Source organism: Epinephelus lanceolatus, chromosome 14 (genome assembly GCF_041903045.1).
Source record: "Epinephelus lanceolatus isolate andai-2023 chromosome 14, ASM4190304v1, whole genome shotgun sequence".
Taxonomy (NCBI): domain Eukaryota; kingdom Metazoa; phylum Chordata; class Actinopteri; order Perciformes; family Serranidae; genus Epinephelus; species Epinephelus lanceolatus.
In genome coordinates, this window is record NC_135747.1 from 29,320,459 (window position 1) to 29,344,455 (window position 23,997).

The 23,997-nt window shown below is 42.1% G+C and overlaps 1 protein-coding gene across 8 annotated transcripts in view; it reads left to right on the top strand.

Moving 5' to 3' along the window:
* The first annotated feature begins 791 nt into the window (after window positions 1–791).
* Window positions 792–23,997, top strand: part of LOC117251381 (phospholipid-transporting ATPase IH-like) — a 51,189-nt gene continuing 27,983 nt past the window's right edge. For all 8 annotated transcript variants that reach the window (XM_078174582.1, XM_078174583.1, XM_033617634.2 and 5 more), the window contains exons 1-6: window positions 792–1,288; window positions 14,854–14,976; window positions 15,233–15,322; window positions 17,682–17,762; window positions 18,368–18,475; window positions 22,533–22,661. In XM_078174582.1, coding sequence (XP_078030708.1) covers window positions 1,250–1,288; window positions 14,854–14,976; window positions 15,233–15,322; window positions 17,682–17,762; window positions 18,368–18,475; window positions 22,533–22,661 — 570 coding nt within the window. In that variant the 5' untranslated portion in view covers window positions 792–1,249. The remainder of the gene's footprint in view (window positions 1,289–14,853; window positions 14,977–15,232; window positions 15,323–17,681; window positions 17,763–18,367; window positions 18,476–22,532; window positions 22,662–23,997) is intronic.

Consider the following 23,997-nt stretch of genomic DNA (forward strand, 5'->3'; position numbering starts at 1 on the left):
CCTTACAAACCATTTACAATCTGAAGTTGTGTCAGTGCCTGATAGCAGCAGGGTCCCACCCATACAGTTTTAAGACAGTCTGATACAGATTCTTCTGTACTGAAGCTGCTGATTGATAATATTTTGCACAATGTTATATATATTTAAATATGACCACAGTAAGTATTCACTGTTACTTTAGAAAGCTGTATTCTTGTCATCGTGGAGAAGCCTCCGAGGCAGCATTTTAAATTAGGTATTTGCTCACTGTTTAACTCCTGAAACCTCTCAGCCTTCGCATGTGCATCAACATTAGGTGTGCAAAGTCATCTAGAGGGCCGGATTGGATCCTTTGGCAGCTGGTTCTGGCCCCTGGGCCATAAGTTTGACACCCCTGGTGTAGAGTTTTGCAGAAAAGAGCTGATAGTTTCAAAGATAGTGCCTTAGCAATCAGAAAAAATAGCCTGCATGTACACTTGGCTGATAATACTTGTGTACTTTTAATTATCTGCCACTACAATTTTTAATGCAGGTCTTTTATTTGTAATAAAATAGGCTATTAAACACTGGTGCTACTGAAGTAAATGATGTGAATATAGTATTTAAAATGACTGTAGTCAAGCCACAGTCACAGTGAGACTCTCTGTGGCGTCCTGCTTTGATTCTTGGACATGATCATGAGTCAGGTGTCCTCTCTCTCTGCATGTGGAGGTGATTATTACTTGCAGCGTGTATTCAGATACACTCCAGGAGAGGTGAGAACAGCCCTCAGTGCGCATGCGCAGTGTAGTCATCTGACGGGTGAGCGCTGTGTGGACGTTTCGCGTTGCCGCTACACCGAGGGCCAACACAGAGCGGGACAGAGACAGCCTCCATGAGGGACCGTCTCCTGCAAGAATATCACAGCCTGACACACACGGAGGAAGCGGGAGGACTCGGCACAGGTCTGGAGCTTTGCATGCGGTGATATTTCATCCTGAAATGTAGCCAGCAGCGTCAGTGCGGGTTGTTGTAATCGCTCGGTCGCTGCATGGCTCTGCCCGGGGATGCCATGAAAATCAGAAGAGCCGACTGAGAGCGCTGCTCCTCGCTATCACACACACGGCGGCGGCGGCGGCGGAGGAGGAGGAGGAGGAGGAGGTGGAGGAGGAGGAGGTGGTGAGCGATGGATACTGGTGGAAAGATCCACATTAGGTAGCGTCCACGAAGATCCGAGGGGAGCTGAACGTCTCTGCTGCACAGTCAAGTCGACGCCGGAGCTGTCTGAAGGATGGATTTCACCCTGCTCCGGAACATCATCAGCAGATACGTAAGGGCCCCCGTCTGTCAACACTGTCACAACTGTAGCTCTGTGTCTGCAAGTGCACTCATATAATGTCACATATTACATTCATAGCACAGAGTCGGGCATGATGGTAAACATTTGCACCCGGACAGCTCTGGCAGGCCACTGGCTGTGGGGCTTTACAATGTTTTTTCTGTGGAGCTGAATGGGGAATGTGCCAGTGGCTACAGATGCAGTGATGGCTGGTGAATGTGCAGAATAGAAATGAACTTGGCTGGCCCAGTTAAATTGCTTTGGTGAGCTACAATATGCATGCATGCTTAACTGTCTCATGGCTTCCAGTGGCTGTGGTCTGCAGGGGGAATAAATCCCAATCAGGCCTTGTTGGGACTCTGCAGCGCTCAGTCTCACACTCACTTACACACTAATAGAGACATAAGGGACTGTACTTTATTTATCAGAGGAGCGGGGTGCCTGGGGTGGGACTTTGTTCTTTAGTTAAGCCTCTGTGAGTGACAGGGGTAAAATGCATGACCCTCCCTCCACCGTAACCTACCATAATGTCACAGTTTCTGGCTACGATAAATGTTGTGACTTGGGAGATCTCAGGGTTGAGCCCTGCGATTGGATGTACTTTTTACAACTGCGAATATCATACGAGTAAAATTTGGTTAGGTGTGTTTAGTCTCCTACTCTTTCAATTCAATTTTATTTACAAAGCCCATTATTACAAATCACAGTTTGCCTCAGAGGGCTTTACAGCACACGACATCCCTCTGTCTTTGGACCCTCGCAGCTGATAAGGAAAAACTACCCCCCCAAAAACCCTTTAACTCGTTTCATCAGAGTACTCTTGAGATCAAAAATGATCTGAAACTCAATTCAGAGATTTTCTGTAATTACTTTTCAGATAAATAATAATCGTAGCGGGCGGCATGGGGTTGCAGTGGTCAGCAAGAGGGTTCCAGGTTCCCGAGTTTGCATGTTCTCCCTGTGTCAGCATGGGTTTTCTCCAGGTACTCTGGCTTCCTAGCACAGTCCAAGACATGTAGGTTAATTGGTGACTCGCTCATCCTTAGTAAACATGCTTTTCAGAACCTCTTGCGGCTGTGACTATCCCTCCCCTAAGGTACTGTTCATTACTTTTGAGAGGGGAAGGAAGCACTTCAAGTATTTTGTTTTAGCACAGAGGGAGTTAAGTTTTTTACTTGGCTTAGAGAAATGATTTTCAACTTTCAACTTGTATTTTGTGTTTATTTTATCAGAATCAAAATGCCTTTTATTGTCATTGTATCATTAAAAAAACACAATGAAGTTAGGAGTGTTACTCCTGTGGTGCTGACAGCCACAACCTCCGTACATTCGACCATCCAATCCTCACACTAATAAATAATAGATAGAAAGATAGATAGAACTTTATTCATCCCCAAAGGGAAATTCAACTGTCCAGTAGTTCTTTAAAAAAACACACACACACTTCCCCTCATCAACAATAATACAGTGGTATTAAAGTAGACATAAAATAAAATAAGCTAAAATAAGTGCATAGATGGAAATTAAAATTAAACTAAAATTGCCCATAGACAATAAATAAGTGTAACAGGTTAAAAAAAATACTGTCACATTATATATCTTCAGAACCCCAAAACCTGCAAGTGTGTTTAAAAAGCATATTGGTTATTCATGGAGGGAAGGGTCATGTGTTTCCCATCACTCAGAGAGGGTCATGTAAAAATATTTGCAGCTGTGAGGAGGATCAAGATATGAGTTAAGTACAGTCCCTAACCCAAAGAGAAAAACATAACTGCCTCTCCACTGCGTAAAGACTTATTTGAAGTGCCTCCCCCATTTTGCACCACCACCTCCTCCCCTCTCATAAATAAAGAACAGTCCCTAAGTTGTGCAGGTTTAACTAGAGGTGGGTTTAAAGTTGTCGCTGTCAGCAGAAAAACACTTTAAGAGAGAGCCCTCGTTATTCTCTGTAATCACTGATTCGTCTGTTAGCAGGAAATGACCTTATAATAACACGTAGATGACGGTGAGCTGAAACCACATTACTGGTTCATGAGGTCTGAACAGGCCGGTGCCATCAGCGGTCTCAGCTTATCAGCCAGAGCAGGAAGCAGCTGGTTGGTGGGCAGCCGAATTAGAGAATAAAGTGTTTAGTGGGAACCAACTCTGACAGGTCTGGTGATGTTCATCAGACTAGGCACCTCTGGAGTAATGTGACATCTGCTTCTATATACAGTCTGCCACCCTTTCACCCGACCTTAAAACTGGCTCAGGTGCTGTGGAGATAACTACCCGTGTGAGCGTGTGTGTGTGTGCTTATTTATGTATGTTCGTCAGGCTCACACCAGTGAGTTAGTGTGTGGTGACAGTGTGTAGGGAGCTTGACGGATGCTGCAGCAGGGCTAATATCAGGGGAAATCAGATCCACGGGTGAGGCGGAGAGGAGCGAGGGGAGGGGGACTGGGTCAATGAACACGCCCCTCATCTCTCACCCTGCTCCCTTTGCATCCTCTCTCCGCAAAATGATGAAGTAGACATGCAGGAATTAATCATTAATTCAATTATACGGATATTGATTCAGAATCGGAGGGATGGCTGATGTATATCTGGTGCCTCCATTACTTGTGTATCACCCTCTATTAACCCTGCCATATTTTCAACAGCTGCTCCCTTAATGAGGCTACATAGAAGAACAAACATTACATCATGCAAGGTGATTAACATGTGATAAGCGAGGCGCCCTGAGCCTTTTCTCTGGACGGAGAGAGCAGCAAAGTCCCCTCAAGGTCACTGCCAAAATGTAGCCAGCCTCTCATACTTTCATAATTTTGCGATTAATTAAAAAAAAAGCTAAATTAGTAAAACGTCTTCAGGCATGAAAGGATGAACATCTGATTCAGTCCACTTTACTCCCCAAGTTTATGAGCCTTTCACTTCGTATCTTGTTCCTGTGTTATCACGCTGTCATTGACTTGTGACTTGTCCTTGATGTATTTTTCCTGTGAGCGCCAGGCTGCTTTGCTTGTTTTCGGTTTAGTTTACCAACTAAATACGCAACATATTAGACGTTGTTGGGGACAGAATGATGACGTGCTGGACTTATTTCCACAGTTGTCGGTGGTATTTACACAGTTCAACAACTGCTACGAGGACAGAGATTAAGTTTGACATTGAAAAACAGGAACTAAAAACACATGAAATTAAATCATATTAACAGGTGACACATTTTAAAAAGTGTTGTAGACGTCCAAAAAAGAACGATTGTACGAGATAATTCCTTAAACCTTCATCTTGACCACTGGTGCAGGAGCTGTCGCAGTGGAGTGTAAACTGTGTCGCCCGCTACACTTTATTAGTAACCGCAGACACTTATTCAGATCTATCCAGTGCAGCACTTTATAATGAGAAAGAAATGTAATTTTCTGAAGGCTGTGCATTCTGTCCTGCTTATAAGCCTGTTTTCTGACTCAAGAAAAATTGCTGGTGTATTGAGCCTGTGCAGTTCAGTAAATAGTTTTTGTCAAGAAAAATATGGTGTCATGGTGTTTTGCAGTGCGTGAAGTTTAAATGGGACATTTTGTTGCGTAATAACCTAAATCTGTTTAACTTTTTTCACTCAGTTGGCAAAGAAGAATAGCTAAGCCTACATGCAAGAAGATATACAGTGTGTGTGTGTGTGTGTGTGTACCCTTGTATTTGCTACGTAGTGAGGACCAAAACACGTTTTTAGCTGAAAGAGTGAGGACACTTTTAGAAAAGTGAGGACATTTTAGCCAGTCATCACTTAGGGTTAGGCATTTAGTTGTGATGGTTAAGGTCAGGGTAAGGGGACAGAGAATGCATTATGTTACTGAAAGTCCCTGAAATACTGACATGAGTGTGGTCTCGTACTTGCAACATAGTGAGGACCGAAACAAGAGTGAGGACATTTTTTAAAAAATAAGGACATTTTGGCCCATCATCACTTAGGGTTAGGCATTAAGTTGTGATGGTTAAGGTTAGAGCAAAGGGACAGAGAGTGCATTATGTCACTGAGGGTCCTCACAGTGATAGAAATGCAGACATGGGTGTGTGTGTGTGTGTGTGTGTGTGTCCTGGGCTAGGACATAACAGGAAGACATTTTATTTATAATGAGATTTATCTGTAAAATGACCTCCTGTGGTTTGATAATATCCTGTATGTGTGTGTGTGTGTGTGTGTGTGTGTGTGTGTGTGTTGGTCAGTGCATGTGTTAAGTGTGTCCACTGTCTACACTCCCTTCTCTATGGTGCCTTTTTGTCGTGTGGTAATAATAATAGCGATGGCGTGATGCCTCAGACTGGTGCAAAGCATGGGCACTGTATGAGGTCATGATCTGGATAAGAAGGATGCCTTTATGTGTGTGTGGTGGTCATGTTAAAGGCGCAGTTCACCCCCAAATCAAAAATATATACTTCCCCTCTTACCTGTAGTGCTGTTTATCAATCTAGATAGTTCCTACATGAAACTGCTCACAACAATTCCTGTAGATTATCTTGAGTAACAGGTCATGCTTTCTGGAAAGAGACATTGCTATTGAGTTTTTCAAATATAATTTTTTGCCAAGTGCCATCTAGTTTCATCATATTTGAGAGGAAGCAGACATCTCCACAGTCAATATCTCCAACACTCTGCAACTCACACCAGAATAATCTAGACTGATGAATATTTGTACAGGTATGAGAAAGAATATGTATTTTTGATTTTGGAGTGAACTGTCCCTTTAACAAGACACGATCTCTTAAATGGGTTTAAATATGTTGTCTTTTTTTTTTTTTTACAGTTTACCTTTTCACTTTCACAAAACAACTGATAACATTTTGATTTACATCTGCTGGTGCTGTCTCCTGTCTCAGGTTGATTTACCCTCGTCCCCCCCTCTGTCCTCGCCCTCCTTTACATCTTATCTATGAATATATGACTGTTATTCTTGCAGCGACCTCTCACAACCTCCGCAGATAAAAGAGAAAGGCCAACTATGTCTTCATTTGATCAAATGAATGCCAGCAGAGTCCCAGCGTGCTGAAGGGCTTTAGAAAGGTCTCTCACAACTTTACAGCTCCTCCAGTCCCCTGGCTGATGTTAAAAGGCAGAACACAACCTACGAGATGACTGTTTGCCACATTAGCTGCTACAAACGGTTAAGGGCAGTCTATTCCTGGCCACCGTCCCCCCTCAGAGATGGGGCCCTGGCGGAGAGACAGAGGCTGTAGGTGACAAAAACACACAGGATTTGTGTTTGGGCAAAGCTTTACCCGCTGGCCTGTGTGTATATCAGAGAAAACAGCCGTGCACCGGCGTGCTGGCTCATAAGAATTATTGTGTGTCCTGCAGCGTCCCCTGGACACAGAGGTTTCATTATGAGACACAGCTCCAAACCTGTGTCGGGATGTTGTCAGTGTTAAAAGCAGACAAAATGAGGAAGGGCTTTTTTTAGGATTCAGATTACTGTGGTGGGAGAAAAGGAGAGAGGAAGGGGAGGGAAGAGGAGAAGTAGCACAGCTGGATTAGAGACTTATGTAACAGTTGGATCACGGTAAGTCAAGTGGGAGACGAAGCTGGGGCAACAACAGAATACAGATTTTGTCATGTTATAGTCATCTTCTCATATTTATCCATTGATTTCGTTGCAGGTATTAACATGTACGTCATCAGGGGTCTGGTGGCTTTTGTCATTCAGTGTCAGCGGTTGAGACAATATTTGCAGACTGAAGGTCACTATTTTTTTCCCCAATTTTTCCAACCAAAATATGGTCTTTTCTGTCTGCACCTGTGTGGCAATTTACCCAAAATATCGCTATTAACAGTGACCGGCACCTCCTTCCCCTGTAAGCTACGCTCCCCTCCTTACTTCATTAGCTTCGTCCTCACTGCTGCTTTTGATGTTTACTCTTTCATCCTGCTCTGTTCCAAAAAAGGCTCGTCCACAGAGAATACAGTCTGAGAGGTCCTAGTCGAGCCAAATAGAAGCATGAGGAAGATCTTGAGGATATTGTCTGGAGCGGTAATACTTGACATGTTTCTTAAAGCCTCATAATCTCGTGTGAAATCCAGTTCCACAGCTTTAAATTAATGAGAAAGTCCCACACATTTGATCTTCGGCCTATAACGAGGCCTCTGTGTGGTCCTGTGCGTTACGAACCTGCAGACATAGCGTAGCTGTCTGATGCTGGCTGCATACTGTGTTGCTATGGTGATTAATGGCAAATGAGTAGCAGTGGAGTGCATGTTGAACAGGTAGCCTCCTTCCCTTTGAGCTGATCAAGGTCTTGAGGCTCCTTTTATCTTTGCTCGACGCTACGACAAACTTCACAGCTTCTATTAATAACAAGATTGAATTAATTTAATATTCGTACCCTGAATTTACACGGGAAAGATTTTCTCGGCAGCTGTGCATCTTTCTATAATTTGAATGCAAGATAAAAAGAACACTGTCCGTTAAAACAGTAAATCTGTAAATTGATCATGCACCAATAAAACCAGCCCAGTCAAAAGAAGAAAATGTTCGCATAGTACATTTCTGAAAGCAACGGATACGTTACGTAGATGGCTTCCACACTGCAGACCACCATTGTTAGAAACCAACAAACAACAACACAGATGGGTTTTTTTAAAAATTTTTTTATGACCCTTCGTGTCGTTCCCACTGCAGTTTGTGGCACCAAACCTGGATGTGTTTTTCACCCACACATTGCAGCATTTCCCATAAGCATTCGATCAAACATGAGTTCTTTAACCCAAAATATGATAATTTTTCAGCATGATACACTAAAAAATAATGTACAGTCTGTTTTTTGCAGCAATGTATAGTGCAAACATTTTTTCTGGCTATTGGGTTGTAAAACTGAAGCAATGGCTCAGTTAAAGCTTTAGTTATGTGTAAAAGAAAAGCAGTTAGTAAACTTGAAGTCATATTAGCGTCACAAGCTGTAGCCCAGCTGCCAAAAATAACGGTTTTGAACTGCCAATTCTATGTAAATATCAGTATTACTTTGTTTTATTTGTACATTTATACATGGAGAGCTATCAAGAGTCAGGTTAAATATGTCCACTATGTTTCTGATGACATATTTTACCCTATAATCTAGCTGAAGCAGTTGTACATGAGCAAGCTAACTTGAGTTTCATCAGTTAGCCCAGTTAGCTTCGTTAGAGTTACAGTTGCTAATGAACACAATGTTGAGACTTAAATCGATGGCCAACATTCTGCGCCTGCATGAGAGGAAATAACTCTTCATACCAGCTGACAGCGGAGGTCTGTGATCGTCATTCAAAAAGGGAAACCGGAAGACCGTCTTAAAACTAGTTAGCCAGTGAGCACAATGACAACACACTCCAATGCAGAAAGAACAAGGCACCAGTAAACGATAACACAAACCAAGTGTTTCTGCCAAAGAACTCAGTGGCTAAAGCAAAATAATCTGACGTTATGTAACAAGTTTGTTTTGGTCTCACGCCCTCTTGACTGTAGCTCTTTGTTTACTTTCCTCACTTCTCACCGGCTGACATGAAAATGCAAATGATCCTAACTAGAGCCAGTGTTTGATTTGTCCGTTGTCCAAAGTCTCTTGCTAAATTAATACTGTATGGGGTTAAAATTTACCACCTCCTGCATGTGGGTGTTGTGTGGTCATGTTTTGGAGCCTGTGTTTCTACATCCTCTGTACAGTTAACATGAGCAGTTCATTAAGAAAGAGCTCAGTCAGAGGAATTTGATCTGTGAGTTAATGAGGGATACCTGCTCTACATGCTGTGTGCCTTTGCAGCACAGCATGGCGGGACAATGGAGGAGGGAGAGTCACGACCATTTAATCAGGCCAGTTAATGGTGTATACCTTTTATTACACCTCTGCAGTAGAAAGGAGCTGCACCATGGGGATAGATCATGGCACTGCCAGGGTCAGGGGTTGCTTCTCCACCATGAAAATATACACATTATAGTCCTGTAAAGTGCTACGGTAGAAAGCCAGTGAAGAGCACCAGGGCTTTTGAAAACAGAATATCAAACCTTAAAAATATCTGACCTGCTTTTGTTCTCTGATGTTGAATTCAAACAGTTCATCTGCACCACAGGAAACATGAAAGGAGAAGTTGCAGTAATGGGATTTTTGCTGTTATCAAATCCATCTTGTCATAGTTGATGATTGATGGTGATGTAAGACCAGCCTCTGTGCTTGGAGGCAGTTTCAGTGTTGTTAATAAAGACAAAGCCTTCATGTCCCGCAACCAACCAGCCGGCCACTTTGTCTGATGGAGCAGTGGAGTGAAGAGGAAACTGTGGGCCGGGGGTTGATACGGATCAGTGAGGATTAATGATCAGATAACTACAAACCACAATGCAATCGCTCTGTGTCTTTCTACGGCCCTTTCCCACAGTCACACTGTCAGAGTGTGACACACTCCGGGGGGATGGAGGGAACAAAGGGGAGAAAACAGAGCGGAGAGAAATATGACAGGACGATGATGCAATCAGAGAATTGTGGATTTAGGAGGGGAATGTTTGAGTAGAAGTAGAAATAGAACGTTGAGTATATATATCATAATCATGATTTCAGTACGGACCAGTGATGAGCGATTAGTCGATTTATCATTTAGTTGATTGACCGAAAATGAATTGGCAACTTTTTTTCTTGTAATTGATTAATCATTTCATTTGTCAGACAAATGACATGAACAAATTGGCGTTTGGCATGTGTATATTTTGACTTTACACCTTACTGTTAACCTGGCTGTGTTTATGACTTACCGTGAACCTGTTTACGTTTCTGGCATTACTGTACATATGTTTTTGCACCTTTTTGACAACTCTATTGTTTATGTATGTATTTTTAGAAACAAGGCCTGAAAGAGGCGTACGCCACTTCCCACGGAAAAGTTGTCATCGATAAAAAACGACTTGATGGGAGAAACTTTGACCCATGCTTACAAACATTTTGGAGACAGGAAATTGGCAATGCAGATGGTGAGGTGGAAGCCAGATTGTAGAAATTGTTGAATTTTTTCAGCTCTGCCATTTTAAGTTTTAGATTTTAGAACGTCAAAAATGCATAGCCGCACCGGACTAGTAAAAAGGACAAGGTGTTTAATTGGGACTAGGTTTTTAATTTAAGTTGTACCGGAGTCACAGGAGTTATTAGAAGAAATGATTAGAATTCTGGTACCGTATTCACAAACATTCATACTCTCAGAAAGCTCCTAACTTAGCCTAAATTTTTTAAGTAAGGAGTCTTAAGCCCCTTTTACACTGCCAGATTTTCCGTGAATGTTGGGCCATTTTGCCGGCAAGCTGCAAGCGTTTAGACACACAGAGCCAGATAGGCGAGTTGATCCGAGGTGCCCAATATTCCGCCTCGTAGGGTAAACATATTAGTGGAACCCTTTTAGTTTAAAAAGACCGAGGCAGCCTTCCGCAATGGGAGGGGCTGTTGATGACCTGCGGGAGGAGCTGTTGATGACGCCGCACGTGCGAGCCACTGACGGAGGATAAACAGGAAACAGCTGATAGCAGGAATTAGCGAGCAGCTAGTAGCAAGAGGGAAACACAAACCTGACAGACACTGTAACGATGAGCAACTGGGGAGACAAAGCATTTCGCGCCCTCCTTGTCCTCGAAGGGGCCATTAACCGTCAGATGACGGGGACGGTGAAGAACGGGCCGATTTACGAGAGAGTCGCCGAAGGACTGACCAGCTGCGGCTTCTCTCCCATGTCACTGTTTACGTCACACGCTGAGCTACACCTTTTGTTACTTGCTCACGCCCCTCATTGCCCCGAAAAAGGCGCATTCTGTATAAATCTGTAAGAAACTTTTACCTTAGTGAGGAGTGTGATTGACCCCGTTGTTGGGTGTGATGCTTTCTTTTAACAGGTGTGATTGGTTGTCACAGACACGCCCTTTTGTGAGCCCAAGAATTTTAGGGTGTGGACACCCAGTGGAAATGAAATGAACTGCTGACTGTGAAAGTGTTGTCATTGTTAGTGTGATGGATCCGCTGATGGGAGGCTGAAACAGACCCAAGTCATCACTGCTGCTCTGTTGCATTTTACATTTTCCCAAATATCTTAGTGTTGTGATCATTTTATTTCTGGCATCATAGCGTTATTTTGTTAAATAGGAAATGTGTGTGTATCCCTAATGTGATCGACCACAAGTATTCTCCTCATTTACTCACTGTCATTTTGTGTTTAGAGAATATTTCTGCGACCACCATTTTCTCCTCTGCTTAGGAAACTCTTCAGCCTCTTAAAAGTCCTCCTTCCTGCTCCTACAAGCTTTTCACCTTAGGAGCTCTTTTAAGGTTTTAGATCCTCTGTGAATAACTTTTATCTTTACAAGGACCTAATCATAACTTTAAGGGGAAATTCAAGAAAACTTCACAATTCTGAGAATTTTCTTATAATTTCATCACTAGGAGCAACTCTTGGCACTAGGTAGCTTTGTGAATACGAACCCTGATTTTTTAATTGAAAACATGAAAATTATTGACAAATCATCAGTGTGTTGGTATGATTATCATGATATCCACATTAAACAGTTGGATGAGCAGGCTAACACGATGTTAGCCGGATTTATTTAATCCTTGTTTGAGGAGCAGAGCCCATGAAGTTATTTTTATTTTTGACTTTCTATTGACACAGTTTTGTTTTAAGACCAGTGAACATGACACTCTGTGTCTCTTAAACAGTGTGTGTGTGTTTACTGGTTTGGTTTGGTCAGTTACCCTTTACCAAAATAACTCCTGCCACATCATCTGGTCAACACCCGAGCAACTACAGCTGCTATTTCTTTACTTGACGTGAGCCCCCAAACTCTCTCCCTGTTTGTCAGTCTTTCTTTTTGTGCCTAACACATTTTCCTCCCTCCTCTTTGCCTTTCTTATTCTGTCTCCTTTCCATTCTTTTGTCCTTGTCAGTCTCCTGCTGCTCGCTCCACTTCAATCCGCGACGCTTTTTCCTGCCTCACTTTTCCATTTCACTGTTCCCCTCTGGGTCATGTTGCGCCCCCCCCCCCAAAAAAAAAATGTTTTGGAGGGGTCTCAAGTCGGCTGACATTGTTGGCTCCGAGTCTATTTTTATCCCACTGCCAAGCGCCTGTTGATCACTGTGGATAAGTTTAGATCTGTGACTCTGAGCTTTTTGCTGTCGCTATTCTGACTCTGATTCTTTTATTGCCGATGTCATTAGGAAAAGTTACATTAGCCAAACTTAATGATGCACGTTTACAGTTGTACTCCAGTTTAAAATTTTTAAAACTTACAGATTTGAGTCTACAAGGTTACTGCGGAGCCATGTGGACTCTGAACAATAAAAGATTTGGTCACTGGCAGTGATGAGCGACATCTCTGCCAAAATGTTGAGGACATTTTAAGCAGTGAAGCGCTGCTTCCACTGAAGTGCTTGTTCCAGAACTTTTCTGCTAATGGTCAACACTTCTGCTTTGAGCTGTGTCAGGCCGGCTGCTCTGCCAAAGGCTACGCTCACACTGCCCACTCAGGCCAAAGCATTAGGAGCCATGTAGGAAGCCAGATGGAAACAAACAGCTGAATGCAGTGGTCTCATGACTCTTGTTTTTTTTTTTTCTTGGAAAGCTCTCTTCTCACAATAGTGTTTGATGAAGGACACCTTGGGAAAAAAAGCTGCACTAAAGTCCCACAATGCACTCTGTTAGTCCCCAGGGATCTAAACGTGATATAGATGAGAGTAGAACTGAGATGGAGGTTTGCGTACACGTGATCCAATGTGTGTTTGCATCAAGGTTTTACTACAACAGTCAGGCTGGTGTAGTAAAACCAACAGAGTAAGTGTTCTGGGTGTGTGTGGAAGAGTAATGGAAGGACGGAGCAGACTGCAGACTGCAGCGAGGTCCTGCAGGAAGAAGTGGAAAGATAAATGATCCACACTTGTGTGACTCAGAGCTGATACCACACATCAACAAACACACTCATCCTTCAGTCGGCCCAGTCTGCTCTGTGAGAGTGTTTGTTAGAAGAAATGACTGAAGTCGTGTGACAGTGTCACAACAGTGTTGTGTAACATTCTGTTTCTTGACGGCACTGTTTAATCCAGGACGATGAGGGACGGCATCCTCATGGTTAATTCAGTCTTAATTCATTTGAACCTTATTACATTTGGTAGGGATGCAGTGATACATTTAACTGCCTAAACTGTTTACAGTGGTATAAAAAATGATTTATCATATGTGTCTATTTGCTTATCCACCTGAGCATCTCCTTTCCTCCTCCACTGCTCATCACTGTAACTGATAGGGGTGGGGGGGGGGAAGTCGATGCAGTATAGTATTACGATATTTTTGTGTGTATTATATAAATACAAATGAAACTTTAGGTAGCCTATTTGAATAATAGTTGCTTTTTTCAGTCTACTACATACATTTTCCTGCAAAAAAAGTGTTGACAAAGTTTTCCTTTGGGGACATAATTTCAATTTTTAATGTGTTTTGATTGGCTGCTACCTTGGCTGGGTCTCTCTTGTAAAAGAGATTTTCAATCTCAATGGGACTTCCTGGTTAAATTAAGGTTAAATTAAAACAAATAAATGAATAAATTAAGTTGAAAACAGGTACCAACTAGACAGGTCACCAGACTATCACAGCTAGACAGGTACATAGGTAGATAGGATAAAACAGATGCTGACAGAGTTTTCTTTTAGGGACATAATTTAGTTGGAAAAAAGAATATATAGTAAATATTTTTTTTATCGCAATATGATTTATCGTATCGTGGATCCTCTGGTGATCCCCACCCCTATTAAAGGATTAAAGGACAATGATGAAAAGGTGGCCAGATGGTGTCGGAGGAGGGAGACAAAGCGAGAACGCAAAGAAATGTAAATGATGGAGGAGGCGCTGAATTATTGACACGATATTATCATATGTGTCTGTTATTAACATGATATCTATGATTTATTTTTGATCATCATGGTTAACATTAATATTAAATTATTATTTTTTTGGCTTTTGCCTTTTTGTGACAGGACAGATTATTAAGCATGAAAGAGGGAGAGAAGCAAAGCAAAGCAAGGCAGCTTAATTTGTATAGTACATTTCATTTAAAGTGCTTTACAGAGCAATAAAATATAAATATAATAATGGATACAGATTTACAATAAAAGAGTTAAGAGAAAAAAAAAGGTAAGAGAGAGGGGATGACATGCAGCAAAGGGCTGTGGGCTAGAATTGAACCTGCAGCCTTTGTGGCAAGAAAACTGCCTCTGTACATTGGACACGCATTTTACCCACTGATATACTGGGCACCACAATATTACATTATTTTGCTTTATATTTATATTATTTAATTAGTTATATAATAATAATGATAATATAGTCTGTGTTGTCAAAACAATGGTTGTAAAGAGATATTGGTGTTATTGTGATGTGTTAGAGAAGGAAGATGACGAAGTGTAACATATATAGGTGCTGTTATATCCCATAATAATAGTAAAAAGCTTATGGGTTCTATGGAAACACATCAACACATCCCATTTTTTCTCTCCACCTGTGTTTCTATTTATAACTCTACATATATCTCTCTCTCGTCAGTGTGTGGGGGAGGAGATCTGGGTGGACAGTCGGACGGTGTACATCGGGCATAAAGAACCTCCTCCGGGAGCTGAGGCCTACATCCCTCAGCGTTACCCCGACAACCGCATCGTCTCCTCCAAGGTGAGCGAGCCGCAGCGGCTGAATCAGTGCCATAACATTGTTTACCATCACACTGTTCTTCTGTTTCATACTTAGACAGCCATGTAATCTCTTTTGTGGCCACGTTTTTAAGCGTGATACATTTCACTTTTCTTGCGTTTGTCAAGCTGCGAGTCAACGTTTCTCTCGCCAGAGGGACCAAATGATGATGTGCCATTGTTTTACCCTTCTGCTTCTATGTGTGTGACGTTAATTCTGCTGTCACTCTGTCCCACAGTACACCTTCTGGAACTTCATACCCAAGAATTTGTTTGAGCAGTTCAGAAGAATCGCTAACTTCTACTTCTTGGTTATTTTTCTGGTCCAGGTGAGATTTAAGCAGTGGTTATTTCTTTACACCTGTCTTTGTTTAGTATGAAAATACACCACCAAAGCTCTGAAAAAATAGAAAATACTCTCCCAGCTGTCCATTTGTTAAAAGCTAACAAACATTGCATCTCTATGTCCATTTTGTGCTTTGTTTTTTAAATACCTGGCCTAGCTTTAATTAAAGCGCATGGCTTTGCATCAAGATATTTTCAGGGCAGCTGGAGAAGTTTGACAGCTGAACACTACCTCGTTTTTCATACACAGGTAACTAAATAGTTTAAATTAGATTCAGAATCTTGAGGCAGGTTTAAACTAGGGCTGCCCCTGACCAAGAATTTTCCTAGTCGAACAATAGTCGTCATTTAGGGCCATTAGTCGACTAGTCGCCTGCTTGTTTATCATAGAACCTGCTTATACCTGGTATTAACATCTTTTGGTGATCTGGACACAAGTGGACAACCGTGAAACATTGCCATTCACACCCATTGTCTTTCATGGGTCTACAGCTGTGTTCAGATTTTGTCACTGCCTATGTTATGTAGGGTTCTTTCACACCTGCCCTGTTTGGTTCAGTTCAATCGAAGTCAAGTTCGTTTGCCCCATAAGTGCAGTTCATTTGGGCAGGTGTGAACACAGTAATCACACTCAGGTGCGCACCAAAACAACTGGACCGAGACCTTCTTGAAGATGTTGTCTCGGTCCGGTTACAAACGAACTCTGGTGCGGTTTGTCTGTGGTGAGAACCAGGTATACAAGCTCATAGATGCATTCAGAATATCGTAAAGAGCTCCTTTAACCCATTTCATAGTTAAGATACTGTTCTTTAGTTTTTCCGGATATTTATTGGTCCTCATATCCTTAAATTAACTCATGGCTGGTAAAAAGGTGCTGTCTCTGTAAGCTTGTTAATGACATGAGTGCTGATAGCAGTTTGGACCCTACTGTCATTGTTCCCTGATTTCAAAATAAGAGCCGTTATCCAAGATTAACAATTAAATAGTGCACCTGTGCTCGAGGTTACCTGGATGAGGACTACCAGCACAATTTGAACTTGATAAAATCACATTATCCTGTAACAGTAAGAGCTGTACTGCTCAGTGTCTGTCTGTCTAAATCAGAATCAAAGAGAAGCGGCTTTTTCCTTGAGCAACTATATTGTAGCAAATGTTGAATAATCATGCAAGGACAAAGTCATCATAGAGGAGGAGGAGGAGGATACAAGGAAGTCTTTACCAGCAGTAGGGCTGCCCCTGAGTAAGAATTTTCCTAGTCTACCAATAGTCGTCATTTAGGGCCATTAGCCGACTAGTCACCTGCATGTTCCTGATGTTAATTTGACTATCAAATGACAATGGTTTGAGTTGAAGGTGTGAGAAAGAATAGTATCAGTAACATTGTTAACACTGTGCTACATTACAGAGAAATACAAACCCGACTAATGAACCTTCATTAATATAGGCCTATATTTTATCTACAAGTGCATGTCACACACTGAGCGAGCCGCCTGTTAATGACGCTGTGGGCTAATGGGCATGTAGCTACTTCCATGTTTCAGATGACGTCATGTTTGTAGTCGACCAATGAAGATGAGTTTACATATCACCTTGGGTTCGTCCTTCACCTTCTCAAAATGATCCCACACTTTGGATTTCCTGCCCGACATGTTATTAACTAGCCTGTGGAATAACCGCAGGTAACAGCCCTGGAAATTAGGGGCCGTACACATGGTGTGTCTTTAACCGCCTCTTCCTGTGTCTGTCCTTCCAAATTAAAGTCCTACATGGTCCAGTCATATAGGTTTTTATTTATTTTGACAAGGTGCAGCTCCTAATGGAGTTTGTTTTTTTTCTGCGACTAAGCAACCAATGAAATGTTGCCAAATAATTATCTTTCTGGTTGATTATTAGGGGGCAGCCAGCAGTCACCAGAGTGCAACATAGTGTTGGGTGTTTGTGTGCTGTATGTTTTAACAGCAGCATGTGAAATACTACACCCTCTTAATGGGGCAAAGTGGCACACAGCAGCAATGTTTGTACTCTTTGTTTTCGTAGACTGAAAAGTTTTGCTTTCCACATTATGCGCATGAACTGTCTGTAAAAGTAAGGAAGGAAACAAAAACGCAAGATAACTATCTCTGAATGGACTTTCTGAGTGCAGAAGGAGGAAACCAAACAATATTTGATTACTCGGATACTTTAACGTTGCTAGACTTGTGCTTGGTTCCTTATTACAGAAGCTTTTCCCTGCTGCACTTCCTTACTCAGCGTTGCATTACTTGGCATCCTCTCCCCTCTCCTTTCTGTTGCCCCCCCCCCCCTTCCTGCTACCCCTCCTCCCACTCTTCCTCTCCCTTGCAGCTTATCATCGACACCCCCACCAGCCCAGTCACCAGCGGCCTGCCCCTCTTCTTTGTTATCACTGTCACCGCAATAAAACAGGTAGGACACACACAAACATGCTCGCATTTCTGGGGGAAATATTGCTCACACACACCAACTCCCGGCCTCAAACACACAAATACACACACACTCTCTCTACCAATCGGCTGCTCTATTATCTGTATATACACATTCCTCTCTCAGCGAAAGGACATGCCATTGAATATGTCTGGTGATGTGAGAAATATGATAATGAATGGTCTGCTCTGTTAATCACTCTAGCTGAGCATCCCATGCCCCTGGGAGATGCATCCTCTCTACCGCGTCCCGCTACTGAGGGATGGGGTACTATCAGTGATAGATGGAGCTGTTCTGGCTAAGGAAGCCTGAGTTTTGCTGGGGCATAAATCTAAAACATGACGTGCTGGCTAGAAATCCAGGAAGCAGGTCACTAAGCTCAGGGAGCACAATGCTAATTAATTACAGAGTATGACTTTCACCTCTCCCGTTCCGTCTCTCTTGATCTCACACTATGCTCTGGCCCCGATTCTCTCTGCACACAATAATCTATATTTGCCGTTTCCCTGCTGCCAACAAACACATTGGCTTCCTCTCTCCTTACAATCTTGTTCTCTATCCCTGTTTCTCTCTCGCTGCTCTCTCAGGGCTATGAGGACTGGCTCCGACACAAGGCTGACTGCTCTATAAACGAGTGTCCGGTGGATGTGGTGCAGCAGGGGAAGGTGGTGAGGACACAGAGTCACAAGCTGCGGGTAAGAATGGCCTCATTAGAGCAGTATAGCACCTGAGGCCACAAAGCAACACTACAGTACTGCTGCATAGCTCACTTTCTCTATAACTGCCTCTCACACTCCCCCCTTCTCTTGTTCTTCTCTCCGCAGTCCCCTCTCTAACTTTGTTTCCTTCCTCTCTTGCTCTCTCTTGTCTTTGCCACCAATTAATTGCTCTGAAACTGTAGTAGAGGAACAATTACAGTGTCCCCCCGGTGCACCATGCAAGAGTCCCTTGGCAAATGAACAGGACTGATGTATTTCACAAGTTAGGATATTCCTGTCATCATCCTGTGATGTTCTCTTATGTCATTCTGATGCAACAGCAGATCACAGTATAGTATCGTGTCTCTCGCTTATAATCCATTTGACTTATTTTATATCAAAACACATTTTCAATACTATTTATGGCCGGCATTTTCGGTAATAACATTCAATATTATTTGCAATATTACTGCCTTTCTATGTAGTGGTTTTTCTTGTTACTCTTGGAGACCTCCCTTCCCATGTTGACTATAAATTGCGCGCCCACGCTCAAGGGATTTTGTGAAACGCAGACATCGAATGCCCCGTTTAGCCTTCTTTCTTATAACAAAGCAATGCAAGGAATCCTCCTAATAAAGGAATACTTCACCCTCCAAATCATCAGTTAATCACCTCATGTTACGCTGAATTTGTGAGGAAATCTTCACAACTTCAGTGGACGATGAATCCAAAAATGGAGGGAATGATTTAAAGTCCCAGAGGTCCATGTTTAACAACAGAAAACTAGCACGAAAAGCTGACACTGCTTTGCTGTGTGAGTGTTTTTGCTTGCTAGCGAAACATCCTGGCGTAGACTATTTACTGGAGTTTACCAGCCTGTCGTTAGAAGATTAAGCATGGCTGCTCTGGTGCTTCGATGTCAGATAGTCCACCACTGAGATTTTGGTCACGTCTCGTCTCATCTCGTTAAGTCAATGAAAATATAACATAGATTGCGTCTTAGTTTTTGTTATCAAGATCTATTTTAGCTCGTCATCGTCTTACTTTCGTCATGGAAAAAAGGTTGTTGATGAACAATTTTCGTCATAGTTTTCGTCAACGAAATTAACACCAGTCTACAGCTGCCTCGATATACGTGCAAACAAGTAGAGAATACATCTACAAAGAGGCTGCTCGAGGTGTATTTGCTGCCCCCAGTGGTCGACTGATATGTCATTTCGCACAGAAATCTGGGACATTAATGTATATGTGCAGTTACCACTAGGTGTTGCCAAATACACCAGGACAGAAGTGTTAGAGAATAAAACATTATTATATATTCTTGTCGCTGTCAACGAATCTATGAAAGCAACATGTATTAGCTGCCACTCAATACTTAATGATTTCTCCACCCTGTTTGTTCCAATCCCAAGTGTATTCATCCCTTCTGAAGACATTTGAAAATGTGTCACAAATATACATAGATTTTAGAAAGCTAAATAATCCCGTAAAGCAGCTGGGCAGTGCAGCTTTGAGAAAATATAAACAGACTGACTATTTGTTGCAGACTATTTTAAGCAGCTACGACAGCAGGGCCTTGAATGTGGAGGTGACTCAAAATAAACTACAGTGCCTGTGTTCAGTGTAATGAATGAACACGTCACCCAGAGCAGCTGTGTGGCTCATTTATATGTTCTGAATAGTCCACAGTGGAGGTTTATGGCACAGAGGAGTAATCTATACCAGGCTGGCTTCGACTTCACCGTATTTATTAATGGTCTATTTTAAGTTTTGTTCTTTTTATGAGGTTTGATGTCAATGTGTTGTCATTTTCTATGACATCATGTAAAAATGTAATAGCGCAAAATGAAACATACTTGCAGGGTAAATGCATTAACACAGTCAGAACAAGTATAACCTTGAAGCTGTATAGCTTCATCTAAATTGACTAACAAGCGCTGATATAACTGACAGTATCCCAGATATATCCAGTCAGGTGTTAGCAATTGTCTGTGGTCACTACTTCACTAAATGATTCTCAGCACATCTGCAAATCTTAAAAAGTGTTGAATTTAATTTTCCTCCTTCCTTAACCCCAAAGTTAAAATCATACATTTTATCTGCTTTATTTTATATTACCTAGGGCTGCCCCCGACTAAGAATTTTTCTAGTCGACCAATAGTCGTCATTTAGAGCCATAAGTCGACTAGTCGCCCGCATGTTTACAATATTAATTTAATTATTAAATGATATATTCTGGGCGGGGCAACACAATGGTTTGAGTTGAAGGTGTGAGAAAGAATAGTATCAGTAACATTGGCCTATATTGCACGTCACACACTGAGCGAGCCGCCTGTTAATGACGCTGTGGGTTAATGGGCATGTAGCTACTTCCATGTTTCAGATGATACGTCATGTTTGTAGTCGACCAATAAAGATGAGTTTACATATCACCTTGGGTTCGTCCTTCACCTTCTCATAGTGATCCCACACTTTGGATTTCCTGTCCACTGTTATGCGGTCGAAATTTTAACGTACTCGAGGCAAATTCCGGACTGAAATATTAGCTTATTAGCTATAATATTAGCTTAAATACTAGCTTAGCTAACAGACTGCTAACCAGCTAACAGGCTGTTTCCTTCAGTGCAGTTGCCTATGTTGATCGTCAAGTGAGTTTGTATGATTAAAAACAGCGTGTTTATCTAGTTTTAACACATTGGGAATCTTAGTAATGGTATTTAGCTAAAATATGGTTATACATTATACACAATCAGATCGTCATTATGACTCATTCAGCTGTTCATTCATCTTTTTAATCAAATACTTACTAAAACATGCCACGTACCTGGCAGGTCCTGTTTCTGTCCCGGTAATGTTCCAAGCGTATATTCCAAACCAAACTGACAAAATTAGCCTCTCCAACATGGCTACAGTAAGTTTCTATCAAGTTTCTATCCATCCTTAAAGAAATGCACTTCCCTGCGTTGGCCACTAGAGGCATCATCTGTATATTTACATAATACATAATTGTACCTACCAGTTTTCTGTGATGGTATGAGTTTGAAAAATATCTCAAATTGCATTTTACACAGTGTGAAAAAGGTCTTTAAAAGGCTTGAATTAAATTTGGTGAACACTGCAGAGACCCTGATTCTACAATGGAGATGAATGGCAATAACAGTGTTACTTTGTTGGGACTATTGAGCAGCAACAAGAATGGTAGCATTATGATACAGTAAGTAAGACGCCCATTAATATTGTTTTGTTTTATTCAGTCGTCCTAAATCCTGGTAGGTGATGTAAAAAACATGAACCAGCGTCACTGGGCTGGTGTATTACTCTGCAGATATGTATCTTATATCATCCCGGCGTGAGTGAAAATGGAGGTGTCAGACTACATAACGTGAGTGTCTAGCTCAGCACCTCCTATGTAGATGCACAGATACGGTATATCTCAGTCTTGTTTCACCACATCTAATTTCTGCTGCGTCTGCTGCTCCTGTCGAGTGTGCAGATGCTGTGCGGGATGAGGAGGGTCAGCTTAGAGAAAGGTTTCAATACAGTCTCCCAGCCTTAAAGGTTACAGAGTGCTTATAGTTTGTGTTGCCATAGCAGTAGTTTCCCCTGGATTTCATAGGTGGAGAAAGACATTGTACATTGAAATTCTGTCTTGTTCTGTCTTTGTCTGTCTCCCAGCGTTTTCTGTACCAAGGTTTCTCAGTGCCGTAGATCAAACAGAGAGGATTAGAGTGTGGATCGGGAGAAGGAATAATGATGAATATATTAATCATGCAAAATCAGAGAGCGTGTGTCATGTGTATGGTCACCGTGGAGATGGGATTTATCAGAGCTTAAGCTGCTCCGCTCGCATAATCCGTTATGCAACTTCTCAATCCTTTGACAAAAAAAAAAAAAAAAAAAGAATAGTAAAGGCTGAGCAGATGATTCCCCACAGGTCTGTCTGTTTGTCTGTTAGTATCTGTGTTTACGTGGCGCTCTCGTCAAAATGCTTCTTATGTATTATTGATGTGAAAGCCATTATGAGGTCTGTGCTGTGTCTGTTCCGCTCTGTTAGGTGGGGGACATTGTCGTGGTAAAGGAGGACGAGACTTTCCCCTGTGACCTCATCCTGCTCTCCTCCAGCCGCGATGATGGGACGTGTTATGTCACCACCACCAGCCTGGACGGGGAGTCCAGCCACAAGGTGCCGGGAACAGTGCAGGATTTTAATTCTGTGTCTTTTAACTTTAAGAGGGTGACTTTGGTGTTTTACAACCCTGTTTTCCCATGTTTTGTTTCCAAGTGACTAATGGGGACAGCAGTTTTTAAATCAGTTCAGTACTGAGCGACACGGGGGGTGAAACAGACTGCAGTGTAACGTTATGCTCCATCAATGTACATCAACTAAAAGATCTTATTTTTGCCACTGACAGGCTCAGATTATTATTCAAAGTGTCTGACAGTTTGTGGAAAGGATCCTTACAGAGATAGACCTTTTTGTTGAAGAGTAAGATCCTTTTGGTTTAACCATAAATGGCCCCCAAATCACCATAACCAAACCCTTAATCTCCTCTGAAATAAACAATAATTTTATCATCATAAACACACTTTAGATAGAAGAAACATTGGTTCAGATCAGTCGAACATTGGTTCGGTTCAGTTGAACTCAAGTTCGTTTGCCTCCTAAATGTGATTAATTTGGGCAGGTGTGAACATAGCGATCACACTCAGGTGCGCACCAAAACAACCAGACTGAGACCTTCTTGAAGAGGTGGGTTACAAACAAACTCTGGTGCGGTTCGTTTGTGGTGAGAACGTGTTCCGACCTGGATCTGAACCAACTGCAGTCACATGACACATTGTTTGGGTTAAACATGAGCATGTTACAGTCCTGGAGGATTATTAATGTGCACCTCCTCCTGTACTGCCTTAATATGCACATTCAGCACATCCAATGCATCAAAACATTGTTTTCTAGTTGGAGCCGCGCCTCGTTTTCAAACTGTATGCTTTGACTAAAATGAACAATGACAGCAATATAGTCCACGATGAGCAGCGCTAAAATCAACCTGCGTAGTTGTCCCTCCATTGTGACATTAGAAAGTGTCACATTTATCTTGCAAGTGTACTCTTCTTCAACGTTTTGTTTACTTCCTGGATTTTTCCCACATTTCCCACAATTCTGACCAATCAGGAGCAGCTTTCTTGCGCAGGCATTTGATCTGGTCCGCTTGTAAATGCTGCCATGAGAACATGAACCAACTCTAGGTAATTATACAGCTTTGTAAGAAAATTAGTCCCTGATTCGGACCAAAGCAAGACAACTCTAGGTCTGAAAGCACCCTGAAATGGAGTCTGGTGGGTTTGCCGATACCAACTTCAGGGCTGTTTCTGGTCAAACAAAAAAGACCCATCACTGTAGGGATCCCTTTTATAATGCTGTGACACTTACAATAACAATCTGAGCCAGTCGGTGACAAAAACAACCGCTTAGTGAACGTAAATTGTCAGTGCACAAATGCCCGTTGCAGTCACATTGC